Here is a 14,572-nt window from a genome sequence, read left to right as displayed (position 1 = left end):
GAATTGTTCCCCGTCTGCGTGAATACTACGGCCCTTATCATAACCGTCTTCAGCCCTTACATGGCTGGAACTTGGGACACTTACTTGTCCGTTCTTTAAATTATGGGAATCTTTATCGATTCCGTTCGCTATTCCACGGTTCTTCTTGCAGACGTAATTCATTGTTGGAACATCTTGTTCCAATCGCATCTTCCTTCGTCTTTCATTCATTTCATCCGAACAGTGTTTGCATCGCATTGTTTCTCGCTTCATTCTTGCAAACATTCGTGTGCGATCGGGGTTGAATTCGTCTCCGTCTCCGTACACTCTGTTTTGTTCTTCATCCGGTTGTGCCCGGAATCGTATAACATCGATCGATTTTCTTCGATTTCCCACCGTGGCTCTGATACCACTTGTTAGAATTTCGGAGTTCGTCGCAGCGGAAATTATACCCATATCTCTCACGTAATCACTCGAATCGGATTGCATGTTCATGTTTGTATATGATAACAGAGCAGAGTATGCAAAAACCATAAGAAAAAGTGGACAATTCATAAGAATGATAATTGTCTTGGTGCCAACAAAAGTTGTCGGTCATTACATATATATATGCAGAAATTTTGGCGGTTATAGATGGAGGGAACAACTGTCATTTGAACGGTTGTGTTCCCTCAACCGTTGCATACTAAACTATATAATAATTAAACATATATTAACATAATTAAGATTATATATATATATATATATATATATATATATCTAACACATCCCCCTAAACTTAATTGTGTTTAGAAGCATGCATGAGGATTGTGAAGGTAATTCATCCTTGCTCGTTTCATCCCCCTAATAAACTGAACCATGGCGCTTTTGAATTTTATCCTTGCTCGTTTGACCTGTTGTTTGGTTTGCCTTCTACCGTCTTTATACATCAGCCTGTCATCACCGATTGTAAGACCCGGAAAGTTCGTTTTGATTACCTTCTTCAATCGAACGTCTTCTTCGTCATCTGCACGTGTTGCGAAATTCACGCTTGGTATTTCATCTTTTCCCCGTATGGTACTCTTGAATTGTTCCCCGTCTGCGTGAATACTACGGCCCTTATCATAACCGTCTTCAGCCCTTACATGGCTGGAACTTGGGACACTTACTTGTCCGTTCTTTAAATGCTGGGAATCTTTATCGATTTCGTTCGCTATTCCACGGTTCTTCTTGCAGACGTAATTCATTGTTGGAACATCTTGTTCCAATCGCATCTTCCTTCGTCTTTCATTCATTTCATCCGAACAGTGTTTGCATCGCATTGTTTCTCGCTTCATTCTTGCAAACATTCGTGTGCGATCGGGGTTGAATTCGTCTCCGTCTCCGTACACTCTGTTTTGTTCTTCATCCGGTTGTGCCCGGAATCGTATAACATCGAACGATTTTCTTCGATTTCCCACCGTGGCTCTGATACCACTTGTTAGAATTTCGGAGTTCGTCGCAGCGGAAATTATACCCATATCTCTCACGTAATCACTCGAATCGGATTGCATATTCATGTTTGTATATGATAACAGAGCAGAGTATGCAAAAACCATAAGAAAAAGTGGACAATTCATAAGAATGATAATTGTCTTGGTGCCAACAAAAGTTGTCGGTCATTACATATATATATGCAGAAATTTTGGCGGTTATAGATGGAGGGAACAACTGTCATTTGAACGGTTGTGTTCCCTCAACCGTTGCATACTAAACTATATAATAATTAAACATATATTAACATAATTAAGATTATATATATATATATATCTAACACATCCCCCTAAACTTAATTATGTTTAGAAGCATGCATGAGGATTGTGAAGGTAATTCATCCTTGCTCGTTTCATCCCCCTAATAAACTGAACCATGGCGCTTTTGAATTTTATCCTTGCTCGTTTGACCTGTTGTTTAGTTTGCCTTCTACCGTCTTTATACATCAGCCTGTCATCACCGATTGTAAGACCCGGAAAGTTTGTTTTGATTACCTTCTTCAATCGAACGTCTTCTTCGTCATCTGCACGTGTTGCGAAATTCACGCTTGGTATTTCATCTTTTCCCCGTATGGTACTCTTGAATTGTTCCCCGTCTGCGTGAATACTACGGCCCTTATCATAACCGTCTTCAGCCCTTACATGGCTGGAACTTGGGACACTTACTTGTCCGTTCTTTAAATTCTGGGAATCTTTATCGATTCCGTTCGCTATTCCACGGTTCTTCTTGCAGACGTAATTCATTGTTGGAACATCTTGTTCCAATCGCATCTTCCTTCGTCTTTCATTCATTTCATCCGAACAGTGTTTGCATCGCATTGTTTCTCGCTTCATTCTTGCAAACATTCGTGTGCGATCGGGGTTGAATTCGTCTCCGTCTCCGTACACTCTGTTTTGTTCTTCATCCGGTTGTGCCCGGAATCGTATAACATCGATCGATTTTCTTCGATTTCCCACCGTGGCTCTGATACCACTTGTTAGAATTTCGGAGTTCGTCGCAGCGGAAATTATACCCATATCTCTCACGTAATCACTCGAATCGGATTGCATATTCATGTTTGTATATGATAACAGAGCAGAGTATGCAAAAACCATAAGAAAAAGTGGACAATTCATAAGAATGATAATTGTCTTGGTGCCAACAAAAGTTGTCGGTCATTACATATATATATGCAGAAATTTTGGCGGTTATAGATGGAGGGAACAACTGTCATTTGAACGGTTGTGTTCCCTCAACCGTTGCATACTAAACTATATAATAATTAAACATATATTAACATAATTAAGATTATATATATATATATATATATATATCTAACACATCCCCCTAAACTTAATTATGTTTAGAAGCATGCATGAGGATTGTGAAGGTAATTCATCCTTACTCGTTTCATCCCCCTAATAAACTGAACCATGGCGCTTTTGAATTTTATCCTTGCTCGTTTGACCTGTTGTTTGGTTTGCCTTCTACCGTCTTTATACATCAGCCTGTCATCACCGATTGTAAGACCCGGAAATTTCGTTTTGATTACCTTCTTCAATCGAACGTCTTCTTCGTCATCTGCACGTGTTGCGAAATTCACGCTTGGTATTTCATCTTTTCCCCGTATGGTACTCTTGAATTGTTCCCCGTCTGCGTGAATACTACGGCCCTTATCATAACCGTCTTCAGCCCTTACATGGCTGGAACTTGGGACACTTACTTGTCCGTTCTTTAAATTCTGGGAATCTTTATCGATTCCGTTCGCTATTCCACGGTTCTTCTTGCAGACGTAATTCATTGTTGGAACATCTTGTTCCAATCGCATCTTCCTTCGTCTTTCATTCATTTCATCCGAACAGTGTTTGCATCGCATTGTTTCTCGCTTCATTCTTGCAAACATTCGTGTGCGATCGGGGTTGAATTCGTCTCCGTCTCCGTACACTCTGTTTTGTTCTTCATCCGGTTGTGCCCGGAATCGTATAACATCGATCGATTTTCTTCGATTTCCCACCGTGGCTCTGATACCACTTGTTAGAATTTCGGAGTTCGTCGCAGCGGAAATTATACCCATATCTCTCACGTAATCACTCGAATCGGATTGCATATTCATGTTTGTATATGATAACAGAGCATAGTATGCAAAAACCATAAGAAAAAGTGGACAATTCATAAGAATGATAATTGTCTTGGTGCCAACAAAAGTTGTCGGTCATTACATATATATATGCAGAAATTTTGGCGGTTATAGATGGAGGGAACAACTGTCATTTGAACGGTTGTGTTCCCTCAACCGTTGCATACTAAACTATATAATAATTAAACATATATTAACATAATTAAGATTATATATATATATATATATATATATATATATATATATATCTAACACATCCCCCTAAACTTAATTATGTTTAGAAGCATGCATGAGGATTGTGAAGGTAATTCATCCTTGCTCGTTTCATCCCCCTAATAAACTGAACCATGGCGCTTTTGAATTTTATCCTTGCTCGTTTGACCTGTTGTTTGGTTTGCCTTCTACCGTCTTTATACATCAGCCTGTCATCACCGATTGTAAGACCCGGAAAGTTCGTTTTGATTACCTTCTTCAATCGAACGTCTTCTTCGTCATCTGCACGTGTTGCGAAATTCACGCTTGGTATTTCATCTTTTCCCCGTATGGTACTCTTGAATTGTTCCCCGTCTGCGTGAATACTACGGCCCTTATCATAACCGTCTTCAGCCCTTACATGGCTGGAACTTGGGACACTTACTTGTCCGTTCTTTAAATTCTGGGAATCTTTATCGATTCCGTTCGCTATTCCACGGTTCTTCTTGCAGACGTAATTCATTGTTGGAACATCTTGTTCCAATCGCATCTTCCTTCGTCTTTCATTCATTTCATCCGAACAGTGTTTGCATCGCATTGTTTCTCGCTTCATTCTTGCAAACATTCGTGTGCGATCGGGGTTGAATTCGTCTCCGTCTCCGTACACTCTGTTTTGTTCTTCATCCGGTTGTGCCCGGAATCGTATAACATCGATCGATTTTCTTCGATTTCCCACCGTGGCTCTGATACCACTTGTTAGAATTTCGGAGTTCGTCGCAGCGGAAATTATACCCATATCTCTCACGTAATCACTCGAATCGGATTGCATATTCATGTTTGTATATGATAACAGAGCAGAGTATGCAAAAACCATAAGAAAAAGTGGACAATTCATAAGAATGATAATTGTCTTGGTGCCAACAAAAGTTGTCGGTCATTACATATATATATGCAGAAATTTTGGCGGTTATAGATGGAGGGAACAACTGTCATTTGAACGGTTGTGTTCCCTCAACCGTTGCATACTAAACTATATAATAATTAAACATATATTAACATAATTAAGATTATATATATATATATATATATATATATATATATCTAACAAGACATGGTTAGGGTTCTTTGAGATCGATTTGAGGGAAGAATGATGATGATGATGAACCCATCCGCAATGAATAGATTTTGTTAAGTACCATTTTAATTATGTATATATTTTAATTTCATTTAGGTGTTTTCTAATTTATGTATTTTTTAATGAAAGTTTAGTCATTTTTAATTATTTACTATATATATGTGTGGACGTTCGAGAACAAAAGTGAAAGTGCATTAATTTTAACGTTATTTTAATACTTTCGTGAAAATAATGTTAAAAGAGCGGATGGTTAATCATGCATTAAGTGATGGCGTTGATAGCCGAAAGACAAAAAGCGTACATGCGCTAATTGGCCTTTGTCTTAATTGTCGAATGTTATGCGCCTTATGTCCAAGATTTGATGCAAAACTACCATCAAACTGGGAGTTTCATTGGAAGCAGCCTCTCTATTCCTTAATCCTTATCTTAACTTTGCGCGATTTAGTGAATGATTTTGTTATTAAAGAAAGAGCTATAGGATAGTTGAAAGAAGTGGCCGTTAGTGATGAGAAGACCCGTTAATTTCATTTATGAATTATTAGTTTGGAGAAAAAAAATTCGTTAGACATTTCATCATCTCACCTCTGTCTCCAATCCGCAAACCGCAATCGTCAAACCTGAAAACGCGTTGAATTTTCTAGTCTTCCATTATTATTCTTCCTTCCTTCCTTAAAAATATCATAATCCAAATTCACTCCAATCCTTTTCCCAGAATAAAATACTTCCCCCAATTCATAACTTACTTATTCACCCTCATACCACCTGCTACCATGTTACGGTGGTTACCGTCGGTGCTCTTATTATTGTTATTCATCCACCGCTCCCACTCCCAACAAACCTACGTCGACAACCGACAACTCGACTGCAACAACAACTACACCACCGCCTCCGGCTACACCTGCAACGGCCCCACCTCCTGCCTCTCCTACGTAACTTTCCGATCACAACCACCTCTCTACAACACCCCCACCACCATCGCCACCCTCCTCAACTCTAACCCCACCACCATCACAACCCTCAACAACTTCTCCTCCACCTCCGCCACCATCCCCACCAACACCGTCGTAGTTGTTCCGATCAGCAATTGTTCTTGCTCTGGTGGGTGGTATCAGCATAACGCAAGTTATGTGCTTAGAGGGACTAATGAGACTTACTTTTCTGTTGCGAATAATACTTATGAGGGGCTTACTACTTGTCAGGCTATGATTGCTCAGAATCCGTTTAATTTTCGGAGTTTGGCTGTTGGGAATAATGTTACTGTTCCGATTAGATGTGCTTGTCCGACGCCCAACCAAACGGCCGCCGGAATTAGGTATGTGCTTTTATTAATTAATATTCACACACCCCACAACTCACACCCCACACCTCTGTTTCTCTATCCATAGATATCTCTATCCATAGATAGATATTCAGAGAGAGATTGATTGAGAATAGTAGAATAGTAGATTTAATAGTGTAATTTTAGAAGCCTTTTTTTCTTTCTTTCTTTGTTTTTCGTTTTTATCGACTATAATTTTATTTTGAGTAAATTACCAAAATCGTCCAAAGGTTTGAGCATTTTTATCATTTTCATTCAAAACTATATTTTTGTATCATATATAGTCCTTCCAGATTTTCTGCCATTTTCATCTAAGCGTCTGATTTTTTTTGCCAAAATCGTCCCAGAGATTTATGACTTTTTGCCATTTTCACCCAAATATTTGATAGAAAAAATAAAGCAAATTAGACATTTGAATGAAAATGATAAAAAATCCCAAAAGTGAAAGACTATATTGTACAAAAAAGTTGTTTTGGATAAAAATGACAAACACGCACAAACACCTCAGAGACCTTTTGCCAATTTACTCTTTTATTTTAGTTCTAAAATTGTAGCTATCTTTTTTCGAAACGGCTAAAAGTGTAGCTATTTGCTTTTTTTTTTTCTTTTTTCTGGATAACTTACACATTCTTTAATTATACAAATACAAACTGCGCTTAGCTTGCGAAGTGAATGAAAAAAAAACATACGGTGTCATTTTGGTAAATATAGTGTAATTATGTTAGAACACATCAAGATTAGCATAATTGCTTTATAAGTAGCGTAATTATTATTATAAGTAGCGTAATTATTATTATGTTACTTCCTTTTGTTGTACGGTAATAACTACAACAAAATGAAGTTATTACGCTACTTGTAAACACTTGATTATTATTACGCTAGCTCAAATCTGTGCAGCATTAGTCCTTCACACACACTCTAATTATACTTGTAAAACTGTAGGTATCTGCTTACATACCTCATCACATGGGGCGACACATATGAATATATGTCCAATCTTTTTGATGGTGTTAATGTTCAGAGTATTTTAGATGCTAATGAGCTCAATGCAACGCATATAATCTTCCCCTTTACGCCGATTTTGATCCCGCTTACAACGACACCATCAAGAATCAACACTACTGCAACTCCAGCACCGCCTCCTGCTCCACCAGTGATTCCGGTGGCGCCTAGCAGCGGTGGTGGTGGTTCGTCCAGCAAGTGGGTTTTTGTCGGTGTCGGAATTGGTGTCGGTTTGCTCCTGATTGTTACCCTGTCTGGAGTTATTGTTTGGTGCTTTAGAAGAAGGAAGATTCAGGAGGGGGAGAATGGTCTCCCTCTGACGAAGCACTCTCCGGCCACCGCTTTAATCCCGCCTGGGAGGAGTAATTCATGGTCGATTTCATCGGAAGGGGTTCGGATTGCGGTTGGGTCATTGACGGTTTATAAGTATGAGGATCTGCAAAAGGCTACCGGAGATTTTTCGGAAGAAAACAGAGTGAAAGGATCTGTATACAGGTATAGAATAATGAAAACCCCGAATCTTACATATTATAATTACTTTCGTGCATTACATAGGTTGAATAAAAGAAATATTAAATAGTTAGCAACTTTTTTAAATGAAGAAATAAAATACGAAGGGGTGAAAGAAGAGAAGCGGGAAAAAAGATCCTTGTGCTCACAGAATTGTGGCATGTGACGCAGCCAGTTACTTATTTATAAATGAAAACTACAAATGAAAACCAAGTAATTTAGTCTTCTAATTATGGTCGAGATAATTACAATAAATTCTAACTAATATCTCGAAACAACAGGGGAATTTTCAATGGGGATTCTGCAGCGGTGAAGGTTATGAAAGGGGATGTTTCCGGCGAGATCAACATACTTAAACAGATCAATCACTCCAACATAATCAGACTATCTGGATTCTGCTTGCATCAAGGAAACACCTATCTGGTTTACGAGTTCGCTGACAACAGTTCGCTCAGCGACTGGCTGCACTCGACCACCAAGAACACCAAATATGAATCGGTTTTGGAATGGAAACAACGAGTTCAAATTGCACATGATATAGCTGATGCATTGAATTACCTACACAATTTCATCACTCCACCATACATTCACAAGAATTTAAAGTGCAGTAATGTGTTGCTAGACGTGCATATGCGAGCGAAAATAACAAACTTCGGGCTCGCTAGAAGCGTGGAGGAAACCGACGATGGAGAGCTTCAGTTGACTAGACATGTTGTAGGGACATTCGGTTACATGCCACCAGAATACATCGAGAACGGCTTGATCACACCTAAAATGGATGTATTTGCTTTAGGGGTACTGATTTCCGAGCTACTGTCCGGAAAAGAAGCCGCCACACGATCACCTGACGGTGGTGATGAGAAGGATGTGGCGGAGTTACAAGAGGGGCTGCTGTCAGAGATGGTAAAAGAGGTGGTTCGAGGGGGGGATGACGTGAGGGAGAAGTTGGCCGGGTTTATGGACAGTAGGCTAAGCGGCGAATATCCGGTGGAACTGGCCTATTCGATGGCGGAGATTGCTGGTAAATGTGTGGCGGTTGACCTAAACGACCGCCCTTCTATTTCGGAGGTGTTTGCGACACTGTCTAAGATATTGTCTTCTTCATTAGACTGGGATCCGTCTGATGAACTTGAACACTCAAGGTCTCTTAGTCATGGCAGATAAAGAAGATACTATTTAACTTTAACTAGTGTAATATAATATCTCTTTACAATACTAGTGTTTTGAGTGTTGAGAGAATAAAAGAATGTTTCAAAGTTTGAGTCCTCGTAGTCCGGTTTTGGACCGAGCCGATTCCAAGCCTACATCGAACCAGTGAACCGCTACTGCCTGTACAGGTCTGCGCGGTTTAATAGTCTGAGCTTTTTCATAAGTGCAGCCATGCTATCCAAAATGATTTTGGTCATTTAATGTTTTATTAGTTTTATATACTTGTTTGTGAAGGGTCTGAAAGAAGAATGTTTATAGGATATTTTAAGATCATTTTATATTTTGCTATCAAGCTTCAAAATGTTGAAACAAACTAAGCTAATTAAACCTTAATCCACTATTCAGAGTTGTTATAAACAAATCTATACACTCTAAAACTTAATAATAAAAAAACAATTCAAATTCACAAATATATATTATATCACAAAACAGAACTCAAAATATCTTACAGATGATGTCCCCCATGAACTGTCTCTCGATGAATCGCGTATCGAAATATACAACTTTGGGACAACCAGTAGACGCATTTTTCAGGTTTACCTTTGATGCTCGTTTTCATCAATTTCTGTTGACTTTCGGGTAAGCATGCGTTGACTATTTCTAAAAGGCTTGCCATACTCATTGCCATATCTTTTGCAAAAAAGTATAAAATTTTGGGTAGGTATATTCTTGTTTCTTTGTTCACATAAACCGTTGATCGTATAAACTCTTCTTTTGCAAGCCTTAGATCCTGAAAAATAGTCTTTGCGTTGTAGACCCGAACCTATGTTTTAAGGATTCTTCATTAATACCAAAATGGTGCTCAATAATTTAAATTGCATTATTGGTATTAGAGTAAAATGCCATTTTCGTCCCTGAGGTTAAGCCAGTCTTGCGACTTTCGTCTAAATGTTTGTTTATCCGCATCTGGATCCAAAAAGTTTGAAATCTTGTCATTTTCATCCGGCTCGTTAACTTTATTCATTTTTCTCCGTTAAGTCATAGCAATTCGTTCTTTTTCAGAGGTATTCGGTCTTTTTACATAAAGTGAAAAAGACCGAATTGCCAAATAAGTTAACAAAAAAGACGGAAATACCCGACTTAATGGAGAAAATGGATGGAGTTAATGAGCCGGATAAAAATGGCAAGATTTCAAACCCTTTGGATCCAGATGCAAAAAAACAAACCTTTGAACGAAAGTCGCAAAACTGGCCAAACTGCGGGAACGAAAATGACATTTTACTCTTAGTATTATGTAAAAAAAATGTAAAATTAAAAATATTTGCGTACCGCGGGGTCTGAAAATGACCCTAAAGAAAGGGCAAAATGGACAAGTGGCTCCGGGTATTCGATGGCATACATATGTTTATTAGGCTCCATCTTCAACTTCCTACCGGGAGATAACAATGACTGTAGCCACTGCATTAATTAAGCTATGTTACTTAAGATACCATAAAAATTCCATTTAGTTATACCATTTTTCTTACATTCAGCATTCATCATCTTATATGACCCACAAAATATTAGTGGTTAAAACAAGTGAATAAATCGTATTAAAGACAGTTAAATACGGATGAGAGACAAACCGGTGATCTAAAGTGTGATTTGATTCCTAATATAGAGATCTGTATAATATATGCGTTGATGGAGTGTCCCCCGATGTTATAAGTCGCCTGATATACAAGATTATAAACCCACATTAAAAGTTAATCCGAATCGTTACTATAAACATATGATAATAAACATGTTTTACCTTTAAAATCGAATTACTTTTTGTGTTGTTATGTGTCCCATATGCTAAATAAGCCTACAAGAAACAAGCACACGACAGTATTCCACTGGTTAGCAGTGTATTGGTGGGCCACGTGAGTTTTCCCTAAATGGGTTCTCACGGTCACAAAAAAGTATACGTTTATGGAAGGGTGTTTTAGGCATTTTGACGAATAAGGCGTATAAGTGAGTAGTAGAATACAGAGAAACAAAGGACCTACATGCATGACCAAAGCATTATGAATGTTGATCCAAAACGCAAGCTTTTGTTCGCGCTTCATTTTCCCAGGGTCAACCGTCTCAAGTTTCTTTACCAATGTTCTACATCAATTAAAGTTTTAAGCAATTAAAACACATAAAAAAAGATCAAAGTGATATTGCAATGTAATAAACTACCTGTATTTTTTTAGCATCCTTGAAGCATAATTGAACTTATCATCATCAACATTTATTTTCAAAACTTCAATAATATCAGCATCCGGCCGTCTTTCCTCTTTTAAGTTGTCATGTTTACTGTCCCACGCGGGTTCCTCGTTGCAATAAGGACTCCATGTATCAGAAAGATTTCGGGTACAATTTGTACCCGATGAAGACAGAGACGAAGCAGATGAAACCAACGGTCCAGATTGCGCTTGATTTTGGTCCCCGAGCTTGCAGTAGATCAAAGAGATGCATCTGATTATGTCTTCCGAAAGTTTATCTGGACCGTCGAGAATTGCATCATCAGCACAAGAGGCTCCAAAGTGATCCCCGAGACTACAACGGACCGTTTTTCTCTCCTGAGGTTACTCGTCATACACATAAAATGGTCGTGTCAGTAAGGTTATGTAACGGGTCGGGTGTATTTTTTGTAATGGTCGAGTCAAATATGATTACAAAAATTATTGAGTTATAATTTAGAGGTTTTATGCATTAAAGATGCACATTGACCAACTTTCAATCTGTTTCCTTTTTAGTAAAATGCCATTTTTGTCCCTGAGATTTGGCTAGTTTTGCGACTTTCGTCCAAATGTTTGTTTTTCCTCGTATGGATCCAAAAGGCTTGAAATCTTGTCATTTTCATCCGGCTTGTTAACTCCATCCATTTTTCATCCTTAAGTCAGGGTATTTTCAGCTTTTTATTAACTTAAAGGGGTATTTCCGTCTTTTTGAATACTTGTACAGTATGTAAATGTTTGTACATAAAGTGAAAAAGGACGAATTGCTCTTTAAGTTAACAAAAAAGACGAAAATACCCCTGACTTAACACAGAAAAACGGATGTAGTTATCGAGCCAGATGAAAATGGTAAGCTTTCAAACCTTTTGAATCCAGATGCAGAAAAACAAAGCTTTGGACGAAAGTCGCAAAACTAGCCAGACCTCAGGAACGGAAATGGCATTTTACTTGTTTCGTTTGCAGCTAACTTTTTTATTATTCTACTAAGTTGAACGAGAATTTGCGACTTCTAACAATTAGTGCAATACTTACTTTTCTAGATGATGAATTTGAGACCGAAGAACTAATTTGACGATTTAAACCCGAAAATCCCTCACGAGGAGTCGAAAGTTGACTATGATGACCACTTGACCAAGCATCAGAGTTGACTTTAAAGATTGACTGATCAGCAACAGTTTGCAGTTGTGATTCTATCTTATATTCTGAAGAGGACTTCTTGGTTTGTACACCATGAACATGCGGCTGAAACGCTGTGCGGTATAGCGAAAGTAGATACCGTTCCAAATGAAGTATTTCCATTTCGAGAGAGGTGATTTCCTTCACCAATTCCATCGATGACTGCACCAAAATCACCACAAAACAAAAAAAAAATGATTGGCGAAATGATTTCAGTTCACAAATTGTTCTAGATAGCTAGTTATAGTGAACGTATTCACCTTCGAATTCGGTGTGCAATTTGAAGTATTGGAAGAAAGTGAAGTAGAACATGGTGTCATCTCTGACTCTGACCAAACTGAAGATTGATCAAGAAATATCTTCCCTAGTTTTGCATCCTGGGTCAAAGATATGAAGTCAAACTTATAATTTTCGAAGTCCCGATAACAAGTTTTATGATGTAAACTGTAAACACTTGTAACGCTGTGTTTCGCCATCACAATTTAAGAAAGCGCGTCGGTAAATTCAAGAAACCGAATCTAGTTCTAATAAGCAAGAAGCAAAAGATAAATGAACAATCTTTATGAACAACAATATTGACATAAGAAACCACAAAAATGGTCAAATGATGAAGATTGGTCAAGAACTTGTGACATCTTATTTTGGAAAGATTTCAGGTTACATTTTCTTGTGCTATATATTCTCATCATTACAAACACAAAGATTCCCTTATTTTGTCATTGTTGAAAGGTCATTTATCATTTGGCAAACAAACAAACACTTTCCTAAAAAGACAATTTTTTTAACAGATTCATATGTGTTTCACCAATCTTGTGAAATAGAGGTTAAAAATATCAAATTTGGAACATTAGAAACAACCATAAGTTCAAAAAAAAAAAAAAAAAAAACATATGATAGATTACTTTTTTTGTTTCATATAGAGTATACTTACAGGGTTTAAATTATAGGAAGCTCTTGGTGCCATATCTAACACACCATGATCATCTTTTATAATCTGCCCATTATTCCAAGAACAACTGCAAAGATAACCACTCAACATGAGAATCAAGTTACAGGAAAATGAAAATAAACAGTTTTAATGAACCAGCAAAAAAACCATTTGTGAATGATTGAAATGAGGTGAGAAAAAACCTGATTAACCGAACTGAAATCGAAATAACCGATAAAACCACACCAAATTAACTGACCCAAACATAAAAAATCGACGGTTCGGTTACACCTCATTCCAAAATCAAATCGCAACAAACTAAACAGAACTGACCGTTCTTGTTTAAATGTTTGTTATTGAATATATGGTCCAAATTCATTGTTTTGGACCAAAAGTTTCATGAACAAAGTTATTACTTTACTACTGGTTAACAAAAAGTTTGGCTAAAAGTTTTGACTAATTTCATCATTTTGGGTCAATTTTGGTTAAGTTTGAGTTCAAAACCGACCCATAACCAAAAACCAAAATATATCGGTTTCCCAATATCGAAAAAAATCGTAATTTCTATTTTGGTTCAGCTGAGCCCAAAACCGACTCATAGTGGAATGGAAACCGAACCATAAACACCCCTACACGAACAAACAAACAAACAGTTTTTTACTTAATCTGAAATAAAAAACCAAAAGTGTTGTATACCCCTGAAAACTGGAGTGGCGAGAGGAGAGAGGAGAAACAGGTGGAGTGGAATCACAGTTAACTCTAAGCATCTTTAAACAAGAAGAAGAAGAAGATGAGTCACCGACAGTGTGTGATGAGGATCATTAACTGCATTTCAGAGTGTAACTTACGTGCAAAAACTGCATCGTTGAACAGAAAAGAAAGAAAGAAAAGGAATGATGTTGGGAATTGAAGAAGGGGTATTTATGAGAGGAGAAGAAACCTGGAAATTAGGGTAAACAAAAAGTGACAAATGTAGGAGGAACCCACAATGTGTCATCTTCAATCATAAATAGAGTTGAGTAGAGTAGGTATATCATATGATAATATGAGGATATCATCACAGATTTTGGGGGTAAAAGCTAAAAGTTGCTATTCAAGATTGAAGATAAATAATGTATAAAAGAAAGTCTTTTCTACAAGTTACAAATAGATCCCGTACTTTTTTAAACCGGGAGAGGTGGTGTGAGTTTAATTTTTGCGTCGTTTTGTATTTTTTTAGGACTTTTAGTTCTTCTTGCTAGCCCCTTTTTTATATATTTATTTATATATAAACTCAGTAAAATCTTACTTGTAGCGCGTGAGATGTAAG

The 14,572-nt window shown here is 37.6% G+C and overlaps 2 protein-coding genes across 2 annotated transcripts; one reads left to right on the top strand and one right to left on the bottom strand.

Annotated features, from left to right (window-relative positions):
- Positions 1-5,426: 5,426 nt before the first annotated feature.
- LOC110869079 (protein LYK5) lies at positions 5,427-9,246 on the top strand. Its single transcript, XM_022118375.2, has 3 exons — positions 5,427-6,246; positions 7,195-7,749; positions 8,046-9,246. Exons 1-3 carry the CDS (start codon positions 5,705-5,707, stop codon positions 8,926-8,928), a joined length of 1,980 nt encoding a protein of 659 aa, XP_021974067.1. The 5' UTR covers positions 5,427-5,704; the 3' UTR covers positions 8,929-9,246.
- Positions 9,247-9,292: 46 nt separating this feature from the next.
- Positions 9,293-14,314, bottom strand: LOC110869080. The gene is made up of 10 exons (XM_022118376.2): positions 13,960-14,314; positions 13,267-13,351; positions 12,596-12,712; positions 12,192-12,497; positions 11,119-11,501; positions 10,944-11,043; positions 10,706-10,759; positions 10,539-10,625; positions 10,243-10,371; positions 9,293-9,736 (listed from the first exon to the last, which is right to left on the bottom strand). Exons 1-10 carry the CDS (start codon positions 14,028-14,030, stop codon positions 9,419-9,421), a joined length of 1,650 nt encoding a protein of 549 aa, XP_021974068.1. The 5' UTR covers positions 14,031-14,314; the 3' UTR covers positions 9,293-9,418.
- Between the last annotated feature and the right edge of the window lie 258 nt (positions 14,315-14,572).

This window comes from Helianthus annuus, chromosome 12 (assembly GCF_002127325.2).
Source record: "Helianthus annuus cultivar XRQ/B chromosome 12, HanXRQr2.0-SUNRISE, whole genome shotgun sequence".
NCBI lineage: Eukaryota > Viridiplantae > Streptophyta > Magnoliopsida > Asterales > Asteraceae > Helianthus > Helianthus annuus.
Note: the sequence above shows the minus strand (reverse complement) of the source record. Positions and strands in the feature narration are given on the sequence as shown.